Source organism: Sycon ciliatum, chromosome 4, assembly GCF_964019385.1.
Source record: "Sycon ciliatum chromosome 4, ocSycCili1.1, whole genome shotgun sequence".
In the NCBI taxonomy this organism is placed as follows: Eukaryota; Metazoa; Porifera; class Calcarea; order Leucosolenida; family Sycettidae; genus Sycon; species Sycon ciliatum.
Genome location: NC_088646.1, coordinates 26,025,263 through 26,043,258, shown reverse-complemented (window position 1 = coordinate 26,043,258; position 17,996 = coordinate 26,025,263). Strand labels below are relative to the sequence as shown.

Sequence of the window (17,996 nt, the reverse complement as noted above, 5' to 3'; positions counted from 1 at the left end):
AAGCTTGGTTGTGGGTAGTGTGCGGGTAGCGGAGCGGACAGCTGACAATTTCGCTTACAGCCAAGTAATTGGCGGAGGAAGGCAAGACCGTGAGTGACGAGCCAAGTGGCAAGTCATTGGAACATTTTCAGCATCTTCCCAAGTTTTTTTCCTACACTGAGGGTTTGCAAACTTCATTTCCCGGTACGCGGTGGCTGTTGAACCCAGCTTTCGAGCACTACTCAACGGGCGCTACGTCTCCGTAGACACGCCAACATGAGTGATTCTGGAGCTGACGTGAAGCTATATTCGGCTTGGTATTGCCCGTTTGCGCAGCGTACTTGGGTGTCGCTGCTACTCAAAGGTGTGCAGTTTGAGTACGTGGAGGTTGACCCGTTTGCAAAGCCACCGGAGCTGCTAGCAGTGAATCCTTATGGCCAAGTGCCAGCTCTGACGTTCAAGGATCAGAACATTTACGAGTCGCTGGTCACCATGGAGTTCCTGGAGGATGCGTACCCTGACTCGGGCAGGCGATTGCTGCCCGTCGACCCGGTGAAACGGGCACATGTGCGCATCTGGGCGGACTACTGTTCGAAGAAAATCGTCCCGCTGTTCTATCGGCTGCTGAAAACACGGGACACCGCAAAGCAAGAAGTGGCACGTCATGATCTGCTGGAACACATACGTGTGATCATAAAGGCCATGAACAGCCTGTCAGAAGACGGACCGTTCTTTGCGGGAGATGAGCTCGGCTTTGCCGACCTGTCCGTTGCACCGTGGGTAGAGCGATTCTACATCCTGAAACATCATCGAGGATTCGAGGTTCCTGGCAGTGTGAATGACAAGGATGGCGAGTACTACCGCTTCCACAAGTGGTGGGAAGCAGTTCGTGAAGTGCCAGATTATAAGGCGACGTGCGGTGAACGCGAACGGCTCCTGCAGTTCTACATTGAATACGCCAACAAGAATGCCACGGATTGATGACCGATTGTGCGTGGTGCCTTGGCTTCAGTTCAGGCCAACCCATGTTCTCTTAGAAATTAGAATAGCTCTATCGTGCATCTCCATTATCGAGCATCTCCTTCAAGTTTACAAGCACTAACTGGTTCCCAAGAGACCATCATCACTGCTTACTCTGGCTGCAGTGGTCTGTTCCTGTTCATGTTTTATGCTGACGGTTTCCTAGGTTCTACAAGTAGTCGCTGGCAAACGTCTTTGCTGCCTTGCCGCATAGCTTGAATGGAATTAGCTTCCCCTCTACTTGATCACATACTTGAGTTTCTAGTGTTCAGTGATGCAGGCTTGCCCTATCAACAAACGTTTTGAGATTCGTTAGTCTGAGGAAGAGTACATACTCTTGGTTTGAGGGAATGAAAGATTGATGAAACGAAGTAAACATTGCTCGCGTATGGGTATGCCTGCACATCATTGATGTGAACTTCCAGCGGTGACAGGCGCAGCTCAGAGGAGGAGGAGGATCGCTTTTGATGACATCACCATCATGCAGCACTTGTATGACTACATGTAGTCGCCTCCATCAATCTATTGGTACTGCTATGAGCTCGAGGACGTGAGCAGGCACTCCATAGATAACTTTCACCAGTTCTGCAACGAGATGATCACAAGACGAACTTAATTCCACTCGGCACAGCTGCGACGAATGAAAATACATGAACTCGGATGTGTGAGGCTTCCTGCAGATTTTACGAATCTTCAAACCCAATAACGTTTGAGCCCAGATCCTCGCACTCGCCTGAGTCGTATCATACTTGTATGCAGGAGCAAGACGGTCTTCACTATGACCATGATGGCAGTGCCAGTATACTGTCTCCTGCAGAAACATATTTAGAAAACAAGCTTGATTTTCAAGATGGACTTTTGGTGCATACGCCTGGTTTTGGACTGCTACCGTACTACTACTGATAGCCTAGCCGTCGCATCGGCTTCTACACGAACAAGCCTGGCTTCTATACACGACGCTAGTTATGGTACATTGTATAATAATATTGCCATTTCCGTTTGGTGAGATGGGTAGTATCGCCAGTGGCTGAGCCTGCTGCAGGCTCAGACAAAGACCATCCCTCCCGCCATACCGGAGGGTGGATTTTAAATTTAGGACTGGTGCTGCGCGGCAACTGTAATCCACCGTGACCAGGGAGCCCTACACATACCATAATCCCCCCCCCCCCCCCCCCAGGGGGTTATACTGACTGTAGATACACATACACATACATCATACTCTTGATGGTATCAACTCAAGAGACAGTTGAAGAGTCTGTCCCCGGGGAAAATTGCGGAAAAAAATTGCAAAAAACGCAGGGGAAAACGCGGCATTATATGGCATAATTTGCGGTGAATTTGCGGTAAATATGCGGTGAATAATATTGATGTGCGGCAATTTTCAGTGAGTATGTAGTGAAATCAATCAGTTACAAGTCTCTGGTGTAAGCACTCGTCATATTTGAGTAAAAAGCCGCCACGATGAGACGTTGCTGACCGAACAGTGCACTGTGTGTACGTGTAAAAAGTACGTGTAGTGCAACAAAAAAGTTCAAAAAACGCCGGAAAATCGCGGAAAATGCGGTCTTTTAAAAAATCGCAAAAAACGCGGAAAAAAACGCGGCCGCGGAATTGCAATTTTCCCCGGGGACAGAAGAGTACATAACCCCTGGGGTTAACGTTATAATTATTGTACTCTTGATGGTATACTCCTGCCATGCAATGATGCATGCCCCGTCCACACACGAGCTCGCAGTCACCATGGTCACAGGTACCGTATGCACCGTACTACTACTAGTACTACAGTAGTAAACATCATGTGAAAATGATGACGACGAATCGCTGGCTCACCGGATCGCGACTCAGAAACTGAAAAGACTTCTTCATGATCAAGTAAGTAAAAGTAAGTTAGTTTGTGGCTGCTCTTTGTAGGTGGCCGCGGAGTGCTTTTGGATGGTAGTGTAGAGCAGTCGTCTGTAGTGATCGTACACGAGCGGCAATGGCCATGGCTAGCTTCGTAGCCGGCTTGTTGATGCAACTTCTCCTCATTTGGAGCATGGGAGCTGAACGGACAATGGCAGTTACGCACAATGTACCGGAGACGTTCTATGCTCATACCGCTACCGATATACATGGACAGGAAATTGAAATGGGTCAATATCGTGGAAAGGTATTGTTTGCTGTGATAACCAAAGTGTTGGGGGAAACCAGGCAGCGGCTTTCAAATTGCTCACTAGTCACTAGTGCACTACCCTTCTTGATATTTGAAGAAATGGTCCACAATTTTGGATTTGGTGCGTGACTAGACTGGTCTCTTCAGAACCGGTGCATGGTATGGCCATGTTAGTAATTGCACCCTACTACAAGTACATACGCACGGTACCCCGATGCGGGCCCAGTGTAGAGAAGACGAACCACAGGTTTTACATGCGAACTGAGTTTTGTGTATGTATGTGTGTGTGTGCGCACGAGCGCGTGTGCTTGTGTGGGTGTGCGTGAGAGCATGTGTGCACGTCTCACGCAAGTCTTGATCTGCTACGGTTTCATTCAAATCATATCCGCTTGGTAGACAAAACCTGATTTTGACGGCGAAGCTTCGATATTTTGCCACGAAATTTTCCTGGCTCGTCGTTGATATTATTTTTGCTTTCATTTTGCCAGGCCACTCGATATTTTGCTGCCTTGTTGCTGCAATGTGAGGCCAACATTTGTGTCACATGTTGGAAAATGACCACAAGTGGGTCACGTGTTGGCGTCAATCTGCCAACAATTAACAAAAGTGAGTCCGGTGCTAGCATGCTGGCGAATGTGAATCAGTCACGTGCACCGTACAAGTTACAAGTACATGTAGTTGTAACTGTATCGTACATTCTTTAAATAGACATTTTGAAGTGTAAACCGACCCTATTTCCCCCATTTTCAGCAAACATATCCATATTTTGCTGCGATTTGCCAGCAAATTTCCTTTCAAAATTCTTTGATAGTATTTTGCTTGCAGAATTGCTAGCAAAATTGGTCTATCGTTATGTCTACCGCTTGGTGTAAGGGGAAATCAGGCCATGGAGTCAGAAACATACATTGTATGGATAGGTGGCTGTACACGGTAAGGTGTCCGTGCTTCTTTTTGTAGCAGGCAGGTGCACGGTGCTAGTGGCGTCAGTGTGTGTGGCGGGGCGGGGGGCTCTGTGTCTAGGGTCATGTACATGTACATGTACCAGTATATGCTAGTACTACGAGCGAGCAAGCCGTCTTAATCTTGTGAGTATTCTGCATTTCTTCCCGATCATTCCTGTGTAGGTCGTCCTCATTATCAATGTTGCCAGCGAATGCGGGTACACTGATTCCAATTACAAGTGGCTGAGCAAGCTAAGCAAACGCTACTCCAAGCACGGCCTTGCCATCTTGCTCTTTCCTTGCAATCAGTTTGGACGCCAGGAGCCTGGGTCCAATCCCGAGATTGCCAACTTCATTGGCAGACAGGACGTCAACGAGGCAAAGATGTTTGAGAAAGTCGATGTGCTGGGAGAGGATGCTCACCCATTGTTCTCCTTCCTGGAGCACCGTACGGGACACTCGGCCAAGTGGAACTTTGCCAAGTACCTGGTTGATGGCAGTGGCGACTACGTGCGCTTCTACAGCACCACAGAGCAGCTGGAGACGGTCGAGGACATGATAAGGCAGCTACTGAGCATGCACACAAACCTCTCAGATCTCTGAGTAAGAATAGCCCAGGTACTGGTTACTGAGCATGCACACACACCTCTCAGATCTCTGAGTAAGCATGGCCAAGGTACTGTGTTGAGCGGTATTCGTGGCACCGGCTCAACATATCAACATTTCACTAGGTACTAAATTGCTACTAATTATTTATCGGTTTCTGTGAAGACTTGTTTGCTTGATTTGATACTGTTTCTTATTCCTGCTGAAATCAAAGGAGGGGTGGTGAAAAATGACCATTCTTCTTTCCAATAGAGCTTCCACTTGAAGTACTTTGGAGAGATCAATTCAAATCGATTGAGATGGGGATAGGGGGTGTGAACACTTGTAGCACCAGCGAAGCCAGTGCTGAACAAAACATTAGAAAAGGAGATAGTAGTGTAGAGATAGTAGTGTACTGGTCTGAAGTGATACCGGGTGAAAATCAATGTGTTTCAGAGAGAGAACCAGTTCTCGCAGCCTTGCGCGTGCATGGGTGAGGAGGGTGATCCATCTTAAATATGCTAAGCCAGCTCAACAATATTAATAGGAAGTGACATACAATGGAAACGTTGAACCAGAAATGTCAAAGTAGCTGAAGCTTTAAACAGCAAAAAACTGTAAATTAAAAAAATTCGCCCTATGGTACACTGCTTCATACTTCATGGAATCATCCATTTCTGCCAAGTGCTGTCATTTCTCTTTGGCATTTTTTCCAATGATGGCAGCCACTAAGTGAAGTGTTGCAGCAACCTGGTTGAAGAGAGTGGCAGCCCTGATAGTAGTGTTGACTGTGCGGTTGAGAGGTGAAGTTGCATGCCGTTCAAGGCGTGATTCACACTGAACCCCATCAGTAGCAATAGAACGGGCAGTGAAGAGTTTCTTTGTCAGAGAAAGAAAAGCCGCCGCACACCCAAGCCCACAAGGGTTAGTACAAGCAAATACACCAGTACAGTCCAGATCCAGTCGAAAGCATGAGTCTGACGTTCCGCGACAGCAGCAGACCGTGGCAATGCACCGGCGCTTGCACCCTTTGCTTTTCCGGGCTTTCTCTGTCTCGTACCCGACTGCGCAGGTGATTGCGCCGAGGAAGGTGCTGGCCCACTGCCTCTGTCGTCAGCGGCGACAGAAGCGTCACTTGCTGATGTACTACTCCCACTGGGTGTTGGTTCTGCCGATGTAGAGACTTCACTCGCAGCAGCAGCAGCCTTGGTCGTACACGACGACTTGTTGCTAGCATCCGGCTGTGCTGGTGAAGAAGAGGTGGACGTCGCCGACTTTGCCCCCTGAGGGAAGACCAGCAGCAGGTGATACATCATTCCAATGTTAGCTCTGTGCACAGCACTGGCTTCTACAACCCTATTCAGCTTAGGCTTACATGTACGGAGTGATGTGCGTGACCCCATCACATTTTTCAGACCGTAAGATCAAACTTTTGTCTCAAACTAACAATTTGTTAATGCGCAAGATCAAAGCCAGGGGAACACCGGTATTTTTCAAGAATCTGACAATCTCCAGAGTGACACACAACGACTTTTGAACTACATCACAATCTCCAGCATACCTTGAACGAAATCTGGGCCGCCAGTGCTTCATCTTCTGCGCTTAACGCGGATTGACCTGTACCGTTTAGATCACACACAGATGAGAACAGAAATTCAATTGAAACTCCCTTTCGGTCACTAAAGTAGGATACGCTCGCAGCCTCTGACTTCAAGAGGTTCTCTCCCGCATTGATGGCAATATGTACACTGTATTCTGATTACTGTCAGCCGGGAAACTTACGCGCCAATTTTAGTTAGCGGCGTTTAAGCAGTGGCAGAGTTGTACTGGCAATGTTTGCGAATTGCTTAAAGTATTATAGCAACTGTTACAAACAGTACAGGTTGACATCAAATTTCAGTTTTGTGGCACGTAACTAACCCAGTGTACCGCGGAAGTAGCTCAAGTTTCCCATGGGCAAAGGTTTCCAGGTTTACGGTAAGTTTGTTGTGGACACAAAGATGGATTAGGAAAGGCTTGGGAAGTAAGAAACAGGATGGCTCTCAACTCATCCCGATGCCCCAGAAGAACACGCACACAGATACAGACACACAGACACACACATCCCTTCTAAGTTTACCTTCTGGTCTGTCGGGCAGCGCATCACCTCCTCTCAGACCACATGTAGGGCATACAAAGTTTACTGACCTGTAGAGGAAGACGAAAAAGAGAATATCTAAGTGTATAGTGTCAGACATGCGACATTTTCTTTCCGAATGCATTACTACTAGTCAGGCTTGAGTATGTATGCAGCTTCCAGCACCTTCAACTCTTCAACTGACACATACAACTAGCACGACATGATACACTGAAACTACTGTCGCAATACAGCTGACGACATTCCGCACTAGCTTACACACAAAAAGAGAACAGTCGAATGTGTACAACTGCACAGTCGAAAGCACACAGAAAAGAGACACGGGTATACACATTCAATGTGCATGTCCAAACACGCTACATGTACACAGAATGCATGTGGCACCAACACTGTTGTGCCGGAACTGCCACTGTCGCTATCAGTCTAGAGGTGTATCGTTTTCAGTGGCCGATTCGCCTCACTCACCGCTTAGCTAGCTTGACTCTCTCTTGGTCCGTGTAGTCCAACGCTCCTATTGCACCTTCACCCTTCGTCGGCATGAAGCCAATCAGTGCAAGGAGTACTGTCCGAACTGTATTGCACACACCACATATAGCCCACAATGCAATCAACACACTGCCACTATGCATATTGATATTCATGCACATGTCATACAGGTTGAAGTATGACATCAAAATTAGTATGCACGTTTCATGTCAGTTGATTGATATTCATGCACATGTCATACAGGTTGAGGTATGGCATCAAAACCATTATGCACTTTTCATGCCAGTTGAGCCTTGAGGTATAACATCATTCTGTTGCTGACACGACAGACGCGTACAAAATTTAACAGCTGCCATGACAGTATGTACACACACATAGCCAGTGGCGCAATATGCTAAAGAACAGCGCTGGCCAGTAACATCTGACTGCTGGGACACTTTCCGAGCCCTAAGTCAAGCAGCCCTTGGCGCTCGCCGTGCAACTAACGGCACAGTTCTGGAACGAGTGGTTGGGTTTCACTAGCCAGCGCTGCACTCAATGATATCCAGGCTCATGAATAAGATAGAGCCCTGCACCAGGGTACCAAATGCACAACGTAGCACTCTCAGGTTTGGAGCTGCACAGCTAACGTGACTCACACGAAAGAGAAGCACCACAGTAGTTTGAATCACATCATACCGCAGTGGCAAGGGAAATCCCCAACATCATGGAGGCAAGAGCTCCAGAGCTGCATGTCCCTTACACTATGCATACAGCGTGAAGGCAGGTCTGCTTTCTTCACGAGGTAGGATTTCACGTGCCACCACTGCAGATGCCCAGTGATCTTGTACAGGCATTTGCACAACAGTGCAAAAGTAGTTGTGACTTGAGTGAAGGCATGTGAGAATGTGAGCTAGCTTGCACACAGCGTTACCAACATGGCAATCGCAAATTCAACAAAATTAGATTAGGCACATTGTACAATGATTTCAAACTAATTTATTACTTACTGCTCCAAGACGGCTGCCACGTTTCAGGATGATAGCCTGACACACTGAGACAAATCTTGTGACCAACAATAAAGCGGCCATTGGGCTGGAGAAACACAGAACACCTGTCTTGTTTGATACAAATCAATACCATGTGTGGCAAGCTGACTCATCTCCATACTTCAAAGTACTTCAGCCCCAAAGGACGAAATACCAGTGCAGCATACGGGATACCGCTAGAAAAACACGTAGCCGCATCAACTAGATATACACGTGTTGTTCTCAGATCCGTATGCATGTTCTTGTGAATCTAAACAAGACTCAAAGAAGATAAAGAAAAGGACTAAGTGAAGACCTACAGTGAGAACTATGATATGTGGTGGCTTCATGGGATACTCCGACGGCAGGATGATGCGACCGTGATACCGACCGCCATCAAACGCCGAGTCCGATGCACCAGCAACAGTGAAGTGCCACTCGAACAAATTGTCCTGTAAATGGAGAGAACGGAACCGTACACACACGTACACACACACACAGCCCTGAGTATGGCTTTTAAAAGACGAAGTAAGTGACACTGGCATTCCGCCAGGATGTATCTACCAACACTGACACAAACAGACACGCTAGTAAATATACTCTGAATAAACTACTTGAGTGCTAATGCTATGGGCACAACTTGAGCAACAGCTTTGGTAAGCGACTAGCAGGGAAAAAGATGATACCCGCAACAAGCTTGCATGTGCAAGCCGACATCACTCTGTCACGTGCTCATTAGTCAGGTTCCAGTGCGGTCCATATCCGTATAGTGTGTCTGCAAACCATTCCACTAGCATGGCAAAGGACTGGCCATGCTGCTCCTGTGATACAGTCACTGTGATGCACATGTAGCACTGCAACACTGTCAAAAGTCTGCAACTGACTTCCATCCTTAACTTTGTGATATCCAAGTGTGGCTGACTCAAACCAGCACGGAGCAAGTGACTGGAGCTTATTTCCACAAGCTTCCTCTCGAGGTTTCTAATTTAGCCATCGCACATCCCATCTCGACACAGTAGTTACAGTCCACACATGCCTGAATGCACTGACCTCCAGCGGCTGGGCGTGATACTGGTGGGTTGGTTCACGGAGTTCTCGCGCCTCTCGCATGAGCCGCTTGACAGCTGCCGAGCAGGGGCAGAGATCAAACATCAACAAACACCGGTACATGTCAGCAGGATAATACAGGACTGCTTTCACATCATCTACCTACTAGTATGTTTCATGTTGCAGATGACCTGCTAGTGCCGCACCGGTATTTTTAAGCAACAAACGAGTCCGCAGGGCTGCTTTTTAAATAATTTTTTATTGTGCTAACATGCAAAGCATGATGATAGGAGTGTGTTCACGACGATCTGTGATGGCCAAAGCTCATACCACACTTTAAATGCACTCAATAGCAGCAGACTTTCAGTCTACTTTCAGATAAGAAATACATAGGTACAAGCACATTGTGCAATTCTCGGTCCCAAACAATCGGACTAGATTATACTGAAGTTTGTCGCCTAGAAATGTAAACCGGATTTCTTCACACTATACAGAAAACACAAGGCATGTTTTAGATGTTACTGTTCAACCACGGGTGGTGCTTGGCAAGGTATACTGATAGTCTAGCTATACTATGGACAACTAACTTCATTGTATAAGTGTGTACATACTTGTGCATCACATTCACTGACATAAACACAATACGCATATTAAGACCAGATTGGAAACACAAATCAAATCTACAAGCATGAACACATGAATTAGTCCTTAGTTGAGTGAAATTATTCACAGTACCATTCCTCACCAGGAGATCTCAGATTGTACTGCTGCTCCATGGTTCTTGGGGATATTTCCAGTCACAAACTGAAATTTGCACTATCACACGTCACGTCATCGATATACGAAAACCTCATTCATTTGCAAACCAAGTGATCGTGCTCCAGCTTTTCAAAATTTCTCGCAATACCTGAGAGATCACACTTCTGTTCTGTTCTGAGTGATGAAAGGAGTGAAGCCTCCGACCTACAAACTACAAGGCGCAAATCAGGCTTCAGAAGAACACACTACGGGAGTGATAATGTACCAGTATCCTTCACAACGTCACGCAAGGAAATGGCTCAAAAAGTGATGTGTAGCCCGTGTAGTGGCCGTGGTGCGAAAGATGCGTAGTAGTGCGTAGCGTCATCACAACATGCCCTGTTGCATGGCGACACGTACAAAAAAAGCTGAGACTGAAAAAAGCGAAATAAAACTTTATAAAAGGCACTGATCACGAAATAAAACTTTGGCGGGAGTTGTACGTATGCAAATCACGCGGCATATCCAGCATGCGATCTGATATGAATGAAACAATGTGAAAACAAAGTTAGTTGAGACTCAGACAAAACTAACTGTTACTTGTCACATTTTGTATCTGGCGTGTGAATTTAGTATGGATCTTCTGCAGTTTGGGCCACTTGACCAGCTAAGATGAACAATAGAAAAGAGCACTGAAGAATTAGATAGTAGTGCTTATAGACCGTCTCGCGGATTTTATGCTGTTCAGTTCTGTCAATGCCACAACGTCCCAATCTTTGAGAGCTACTACTCTTGCCTCTACTTTCCACCATGGCTAGCAAAGACACGGACAGAAAGGCCAAGAAAAGGAAAAGGGATTCCTTAGATGAGGAAGAGGATGAGGTCTTGGCACCAAGTAAGAGGACTAGCCGCATGCTTGCCTCTGAAGTGGATGATGACACGGAGACGGATATTTCGGAGATGTCCCAAGTTCAAGCTGATCCACATCTGTGTGCAAGTGTAGCCGTAAGTCTAATTCCTCTTTTACTGTAGAACTGGTTACCCTATCCAGTCATGTAATTTGTTGGCCATAATTCCAGTTTTTTTTAAGCTTTGGACTGAAGTTGATACTACATATCAAGAGTCCATAACCCCCCAGAGTGTGCAACTCCAGGTTGGGGTCTGGCGCAACGAAATCCAAACATTGCGTCATCCGGTCCCCGGGCAAGCATGGGCGGATGGGGCCATATCCCCATGTGCATATCTGGTACATCCGGCGGGGGTTCCAAGTTGAAGGTTGCTTTGAAGCAAGCCACGGAAGTGTCACGTAAAACGTTTGCTGCACGCGCACGGGCTATGCAGTGTCAGCAGAACGGCTTTGATTTCACAGTCACAGAATTTTTTTATTTGAAGAGAGTTTCTCTGCTCGTTGTCTGAAAAGCTTGTATTGGGAGAGTTCGTGACTCCGGGATAGCAAGAATAGGCATGGATATAGATTTACAAGATTTGATGGAAATAGCTCTTGGCACACGGCATGAAGACCCGATCGATTTCGAAGTAGATGTGCTTCAACCTGCAGTGAATGTTCCTGCTGGGTTCACAACCAGACGGTTCAAATTGACGGGTGTTCTATTGCATGTGAGAAGCACAGACTTCGAGCAATAAATCTCTATCCAGGTGCTGGAAGAATTAACAATTTCCAACACTCGACAATCGAGAGAAGAAAATGAGGAGCCCAGATCGAACAAAAACTGACGAATATCGTCTACAGAGACACTGCACTCCGGCGACAATGGGGAGCGCCTTGCTTTAGGTTCAACAGTGGCCATTGTTCTTCTCTTATCGGAGAGACACTCAAAAGAGAAAACTGTTCGACAACTCTAAAATAATTCTTTGTGTACTTGAGCCTTTCCAGGCGTGTTACGTACAATACCTGACCGTGGATTCGTAAAGAAAGACCCCAAATTGGGCAAACGGGCGAAGTAGGTCCGGGCCAAACTTCCCATTTCGTCATAGCTACTCACTACATGACGTATGAAGTTTGGATTTCGTTGCGGCACTGATTTGTGCTGAGAAGGATCACGAGTTGCACACTCTGGGGGGTTATGGACTCTTATACATATGCATGCACTTGAAACAATAGAACATAACCCCAATATACAGTAGTAGCGTACATGTATCACACTCTGATCGCCGCGCTACGGGCTCCGTGCATGGCACATTGCCGTCATTGCGTAGTGAGATGACACTCAAACTGACTGGATTTGAATTTTCCTTTGGTTGGTTTCAAAGCAGCGAAGCAGCGATTTCACCCGTAATATGCTAGATATAAAGGCAGTACCGGTAGTACCCATACGTGATACATCGCACACGAAACTTCAGAAGTCTCCGAGAAAAAATGCGTTTGGGAGCTGGACGCCGTAGCAGCTTAACAATAACTCAACGGCCCAGCCGATTGCCTTAGTTCATGCCCACGAAATGTGGGCAGCACCTTGCAGATCCAACGCGCAGCGTTGCCTACTCTGGAGATTATGGAGTATGGACTCTATCATGATTCGCCTCCCCATTTGCATGTACGCACGCACACATGCTGTTTAAAAAATAGACAACAACAACAACAAAATGCAGGCCTCCAGATTATCGTGGCTTTGGACATGTCTTGTCGAAATCCTCTTTGTACGCGGGTATTGTGGTTTGCATCCCGATATCTGGAGCTGTTTCTTGAATATGTCAATGTCTGATCGCCACTGCTAATGTTTTGTTAACAGAGACCGGCTGAGTGCGGTATTATTGAGAAGATCTCACTGAAGAACTTTATGTGCCACTCCAACCTGGACGTTGTGCTTGGACCCAATGCGACCATCCTCAACGGCAAGAATGGAAGTAAGCACTCTGGCCGGCCGTTGCTGGTGTCGAATGTCCGGTCACCTGTTTCTGCCATGCTGCACATGCTGCACATACTGTGTAAACATTACAAACAGAGAGAGCATGGGTCAAGGGCTCATAGACTAGTGTGTGTGTTCCTGTTCTCAGCATGCTGTTTGCAGGGTTGTACTGTAAAAGCAGAAATTTTCGGTGGTGTTTTATTTTTGGTAACTTTCGGTGCCGACGATTTTTACCTAAAATAAAACACACCGAAAATATACGTACATGCATGCCGACTGCAGTACGGAAAACTGGTTTACCGAAATTTTCGCGCTACCGAACCGTTGATTTTGGGAAATACCGAAAAATACACCACCGAAAATTCCCGATTTTACAGTAGCCCAGTTGCATGATTATGTGTTTTTTGAATGCTTGCATGGTGGTATAGTGGTATGGTGGTATGTTAGCCTTGTCGAGTCTGTAAAGGCCATGTTATTTTGATGGTAGGTGGGTATTTGCCGGATACGTGCAGATGGGTGTATTCACCTGAGGTAATCGTTGGTTGATAGCTGAGAACTATTTAGTTACTATTTGTTTGGTTTTCTTCTTCCAGTGTTTAGGAGCTAAGTCCAGGCCCTAGGTGTTTAGTTGGTGGATTTGTCCAATCAGGGTGTTATAATCTTGTTGTTTCCTTGCTGTGACCATGCAGTGTTTTCCAATCTTGTGTCTTCCCAGGTGGAAAGTCTGCCATATTGGTAGCCATTGTTGTGGGTCTTGGCGGTGCTGCCTCTGCGACCAAGCGTGGTAGTGCTCTGAAAAACTTTATCAAAGAGGGCTGCAAGTAAGTCACAGTAGACACCAGGGAGTGCGATAACACCCGTGTGTTTGTGTGTGTGCGCGTGGGAACTTGCAGCTACTGTGCTCCTGTTTAAAAAGTTCTTTCAGGACGGTGTGGTACGATTACTGCATTATTCAAATTCTATGCATATATTCCTGTACTCTGACCAGTCTGTATGTGCATGTGTGTGTGTGTGCGTGTGTGTGTGTGTGTGTGTGTGTGCGTGTGTATGCGCACGCGCGCACGTGTGTGTGTGCGTGTGTGTATGCGCACGCTGTGTGTGTGTGTGTGTGTGTGTGTGTGTGTAAGTTTGTATGTGTGTTTGCATGTGTGTTTGCATGTGTGTGCGTGTGTGCACGCTTGTGCGTACTGGTATCTTGCTGCTTAGCTCTGCGAATATCACCATCAAGATCAAAAACCATGGAGATGATGCATACCTGTCTGAAGAGTACGGTGACTCGATTATTGTTGAGCGCAGGATCGGCATTGATGGCACCGGTGGTTACAAGATCAAAGGAAGCAATGGTAAACCTTGTCTTTATCTCTGTGTTGTTTTATACATATTTATCCACGATGTTTACAACAAAAGCAGGTGTGTGCATGTGCAAGTGGCATTCGCTGTTTGTGCGCTTGAGATCGAGACCACTTGTATTATGAGTATGCCTGTAGCACAGAAGCCTGGCAAAACTGCCCATGGATAGTACTGTAGCGATAGATTGGCCATTCCGCTATGGTTGTTGTTGTTGTTGGTGGTGGTGGTGGTGGTGGCGGTGGCTGTTGCTGTCGTCGTTGTTGCGTGGGTGTGGGTGTTGCTGGGTGCTTTTCTTCTCCTCTGCTCATAATTTCTATCTTCCTGCCTTGTGAATGATTGTGATGCAGAGAAAGCCATCTCTAACACCAAGGATGACCTTATTCGCATCTTGGACCACTTCAACATCCAGGTAAGTCTATAAAATCGAAATAGATCGCCTTACATTCTGCCATGATAATAAGAGTACACGGCTGGTGGCACAAAGTGACTGGTCATGGGCACCTGTGACGTTGCAACATTAAGTACGTTTACCTGTTCTTGGTGCTGCTTGTGCGTGTGTCTCTGTGTTTGTCGCTCTGTCTGCATCTACCTGTGTGTGTGTGTGTGTGTGTGTGTGTGTGTGTGTGTGTGTGTGTGTGTGTGTGTGTGTGTGTGTGTGTGTGTGTGTGTGTGTGTGTGTGTGTGAGTGTGTGTGTGTGTGTGTGTGTGTGCGTGTATGTTTATGTTTCCTGAACAGGTCGACAATCCGGTCTGCGTACTACAACAGGATATGAGCCGTAGCTTCATGCATTCAACGTCTCCAAAGGATAAGTATAAGGTAGGTGATCATGGTGGCAAACCCTTGCACTGTCATCTAGCCATACACACACGCATACCCATACACACACACACGCACACACACACACACACACACGCACACACACGCACACACACACACTCACGCACACACGCACACACTCCACACACACACACACACACACACACACACACACACACACACACACTCACACACTCACACGCACACACACACACACACACACACTCTCTCTCTCTCTCTCTCTCTCTCTCTCTCTCTCTCTCTCTCTCTCTCTCACTGTAGTGGGATTTTGAGTCTTGCCCGCTGATCAGAGTTGCCATGCACTGTGCATAGAAGGCTACATGCAACAAGAAAACACCAGTGTTTCCGCGCACATGGCGTATTGCTGGTGGCAATAGCCGTTTGGAGACGTGAAACACTGTGCTGTACAGAACAGACAGCACTGAGCAGCGACGGGCAAGCCGCTGATCACACTCTGTTACTGTGTCTGCACTGATCTTCAGTCACGGCCTGCCACTGTTGGCATGTGGAGATGGTGACAACGTTAAGTCCTTACTGTCCTGCTGAGCTAACTGCCTTTTCCCTGTGTCCACCGCGTGGGTTTCACTGCAGTTCTTCATGCAGGCCACACAGCTGGATCTGATGTGTCGGAACTATCGTGAGATCCTCGAGTACAAGGATGATCTTGCTCAGCAGATGAAGATGAAAAAAGCCGTAAGTACAATGGTCATGTACACATACGTCAATAGTTCCGCCGGGTCAGTCTATTAGGCTCAATCCTATTGGCTGCATTCACACCTGCTACAAACGCTCTCGTGGAAATCGTCGTACAAGCCACTTAGAAGAACAAGTACTGGTATGCGTTCACACAGTACAATCATGCAGTTGCATGCCATGCATGTAAAGAGTGGTTTCTAGGTCTAACATAGCTTGTTTGCTATCATCCCTTCAGTGATGGGTAGGAGTGTGAGTGTGTGTGCGCGCGCGCGCGCGCGCGTACGTGTGTGTATGTGCGGGTAACTGCGCTCAATGATAAGCATGCTTTTAAGCATCTTTTTCTGTTGTTTGTTGCCTACTCTCCCTGTTAATGTTACATACTGTAGAGTATGCCATCCCTTGAGCGTGATGTGATGATCAAGGAACAGCGCTTCAAGGATCTGGAGCGACTCGACAAGTTGGAGCAGAAGAAAGCTTCCCTGGAGTGCGATATTGCGTGGGCCCAAGTCAAAGACTTAGAATCGGTAAGTGTTGCAGGCAAAGCAGTGTCACACTGCCGTCATTGTCTTGCCAGGGGTCTGCAAGTCAGCTGGTCTGATATGATAGTGTGGCAAACAGCTACAGAACTGTTCTCATGCTTTCAATGCTTGATTGTAGTATCAGTACTCAATCCCATTTTATTGAAAACCTCGCAACAGTGACTAGAGACAAGGAAGAAATGGAGAGAATTGTAATGTAGATCCATAACGAAGAAGTAAGGGAAGAAAGGAATCAAAGAAGGCAAAGTGAAGTCTATGAACGTTCAAGATCCATTCCCAGCACCCATCATCATTGAAAAGGGCCGGTGTTATATTTACAATGGTATTATCAAGTCACACACTTACTGATTGTAGTCGCAGTGATTCTCTTCTCAACAATACACCGTGGTCATTTCCGGTTCTCGTGACAGAGCTGCAGGTGCACTAGTGACATGATGGAAGGCATGTGTGTCAGTGCCTGTTGATCAGATCGGATCAGATCAGATCTGTACACTGTACATTGTACATTGTACCAGCTGCTGTAGATTTCTGCCAGTCATTGAAAGAGTACATACTCTCACTATGACTTGTAATTATGTATGATGGCTTTGTGCTGGTGCAGATCCTAGAGGAGCTGCGTACAGGTCTCCAGCACCAGCAGAAGCGCTTGCCAGGCTACAAGAAGAAGATGGCAGACTGCGATGTGAGTGGGAAGTGGCTTTCATGCCAGTAGTTGCTGGTGGCATGTGTGTACATGCACGTGCGTGGGTGTGTGTGTGTGTGCTTGTGTGTGTGTGTGGTTGTCCATTGTGTGCGTGTGTGGGTGAGCGTACGAGCCTTCCTAGTGGTTATGCCTCACTGAGTAAGTGTTACCAACATGGTTCGTCTTCAGCAATTGCTGACATTTGGGTCTACAGTTTACGCAGCACAACGTGTTTGCTTTACCAATGTTACACTGGGTGTCCTGGCCAAGAAATTCGCATCAGATCCATTTAGTGTTTTTTTGGCCTTTCCCCTCCCGATGAAAGATCATACCCGTAATTCTTCTGTTCTTGCCAATCAGCCTGCTCGGTCCAGTACAAATATGCATCATGCTGTGCCGTAGTGATTGTGTAGCTATTCGTTTTGGTGCTGGCGTCAAATTCGATGTTATCTGTGAGTTGGGACTTGTACCATCAGGCAGGAGCCGTGTTGTTGACCCATGTGTGGTTCGCAAGCGAGTGGGTAGGTACCAGTTAGTGTGGTAAATCTGGAGATAACAGATATCCCACGCAAAGTGGTCATTGGCTACCCCAGCCATGTATTGTTTGGAATAAAATAAAGAAATAAAATATTTCGAATCCTTCGAAGTTCACAGAACAGTTCAGGTGGAATAGCGTTATTCTCAGGTGTTACTTTCTCATTGTGTTCACGGTTCACAGTGACTGTCTGCCTATTGGTGTCCTGTGTGGCCATGCAGGTTGCCATCAAGAATGCCGAGCAGAATAGAGCGGCGTTGCAAGCCAGCTTTAAAGAGATTGGACGCGAGATTGAGGCCGCCACTACTGCCAATGCCACGAAGGCACAGGAGCTGCGCAGCCAGAAGCTGGTGTTGCGTGAAGCCCAGGTATAGCAATGGCTACCGCTCTGTGAGAGCAT

General features: G+C 46.9%; 4 protein-coding genes across 4 annotated transcripts in view; 3 read left to right on the top strand and 1 right to left on the bottom strand.

Moving 5' to 3' along the window:
- Positions 1 to 9: 9 nt before the first annotated feature.
- On the top strand, positions 10 to 1,867 carry LOC135815310 (uncharacterized). The gene has a single exon (XM_065328587.1). The coding sequence runs from the start codon at positions 256 to 258 to the stop codon at positions 958 to 960; it is 705 nt and encodes a 234-aa protein (XP_065184659.1). The 5' UTR covers positions 10 to 255; the 3' UTR covers positions 961 to 1,867.
- Positions 1,868 to 2,874: 1,007 nt separating this feature from the next.
- Positions 2,875 to 4,951, top strand: LOC135815306 (uncharacterized). The gene is made up of 2 exons (XM_065328581.1): positions 2,875 to 3,148; positions 4,276 to 4,951. The coding sequence occupies exons 1-2, from the start codon at positions 2,978 to 2,980 to the stop codon at positions 4,693 to 4,695; spliced, it is 591 nt and encodes a 196-aa protein (XP_065184653.1). The 5' UTR covers positions 2,875 to 2,977; the 3' UTR covers positions 4,696 to 4,951.
- Positions 4,952 to 5,541: 590 nt separating this feature from the next.
- LOC135815305 (ubiquitin-conjugating enzyme E2 J1-like) lies at positions 5,542 to 10,377 on the bottom strand. The gene is made up of 8 exons (XM_065328580.1): positions 10,100 to 10,377; positions 9,358 to 9,431; positions 8,628 to 8,759; positions 8,290 to 8,374; positions 7,280 to 7,385; positions 6,797 to 6,864; positions 6,239 to 6,294; positions 5,542 to 5,960 (listed from the first exon to the last, which is right to left on the bottom strand). The coding sequence occupies exons 1-8, from the start codon at positions 10,128 to 10,130 to the stop codon at positions 5,562 to 5,564; spliced, it is 951 nt and encodes a 316-aa protein (XP_065184652.1). The 5' UTR covers positions 10,131 to 10,377; the 3' UTR covers positions 5,542 to 5,561.
- Positions 10,378 to 10,635: 258 nt separating this feature from the next.
- The window catches only part of LOC135815302 (structural maintenance of chromosomes protein 6-like), a 24,663-nt gene continuing 17,302 nt past the window's right edge, over positions 10,636 to 17,996 (top strand). The window contains exons 1-10 of the mRNA XM_065328577.1: positions 10,636 to 11,097; positions 12,840 to 12,954; positions 13,672 to 13,777; positions 14,163 to 14,299; positions 14,654 to 14,715; positions 15,043 to 15,123; positions 15,736 to 15,837; positions 16,227 to 16,364; positions 16,981 to 17,061; positions 17,818 to 17,964. Of these exons, the coding sequence (XP_065184649.1) occupies positions 10,903 to 11,097; positions 12,840 to 12,954; positions 13,672 to 13,777; positions 14,163 to 14,299; positions 14,654 to 14,715; positions 15,043 to 15,123; positions 15,736 to 15,837; positions 16,227 to 16,364; positions 16,981 to 17,061; positions 17,818 to 17,964 (1,164 nt within the window). The 5' untranslated portion in view covers positions 10,636 to 10,902. The remainder of the gene's footprint in view (positions 11,098 to 12,839; positions 12,955 to 13,671; positions 13,778 to 14,162; positions 14,300 to 14,653; positions 14,716 to 15,042; positions 15,124 to 15,735; positions 15,838 to 16,226; positions 16,365 to 16,980; positions 17,062 to 17,817; positions 17,965 to 17,996) is intronic.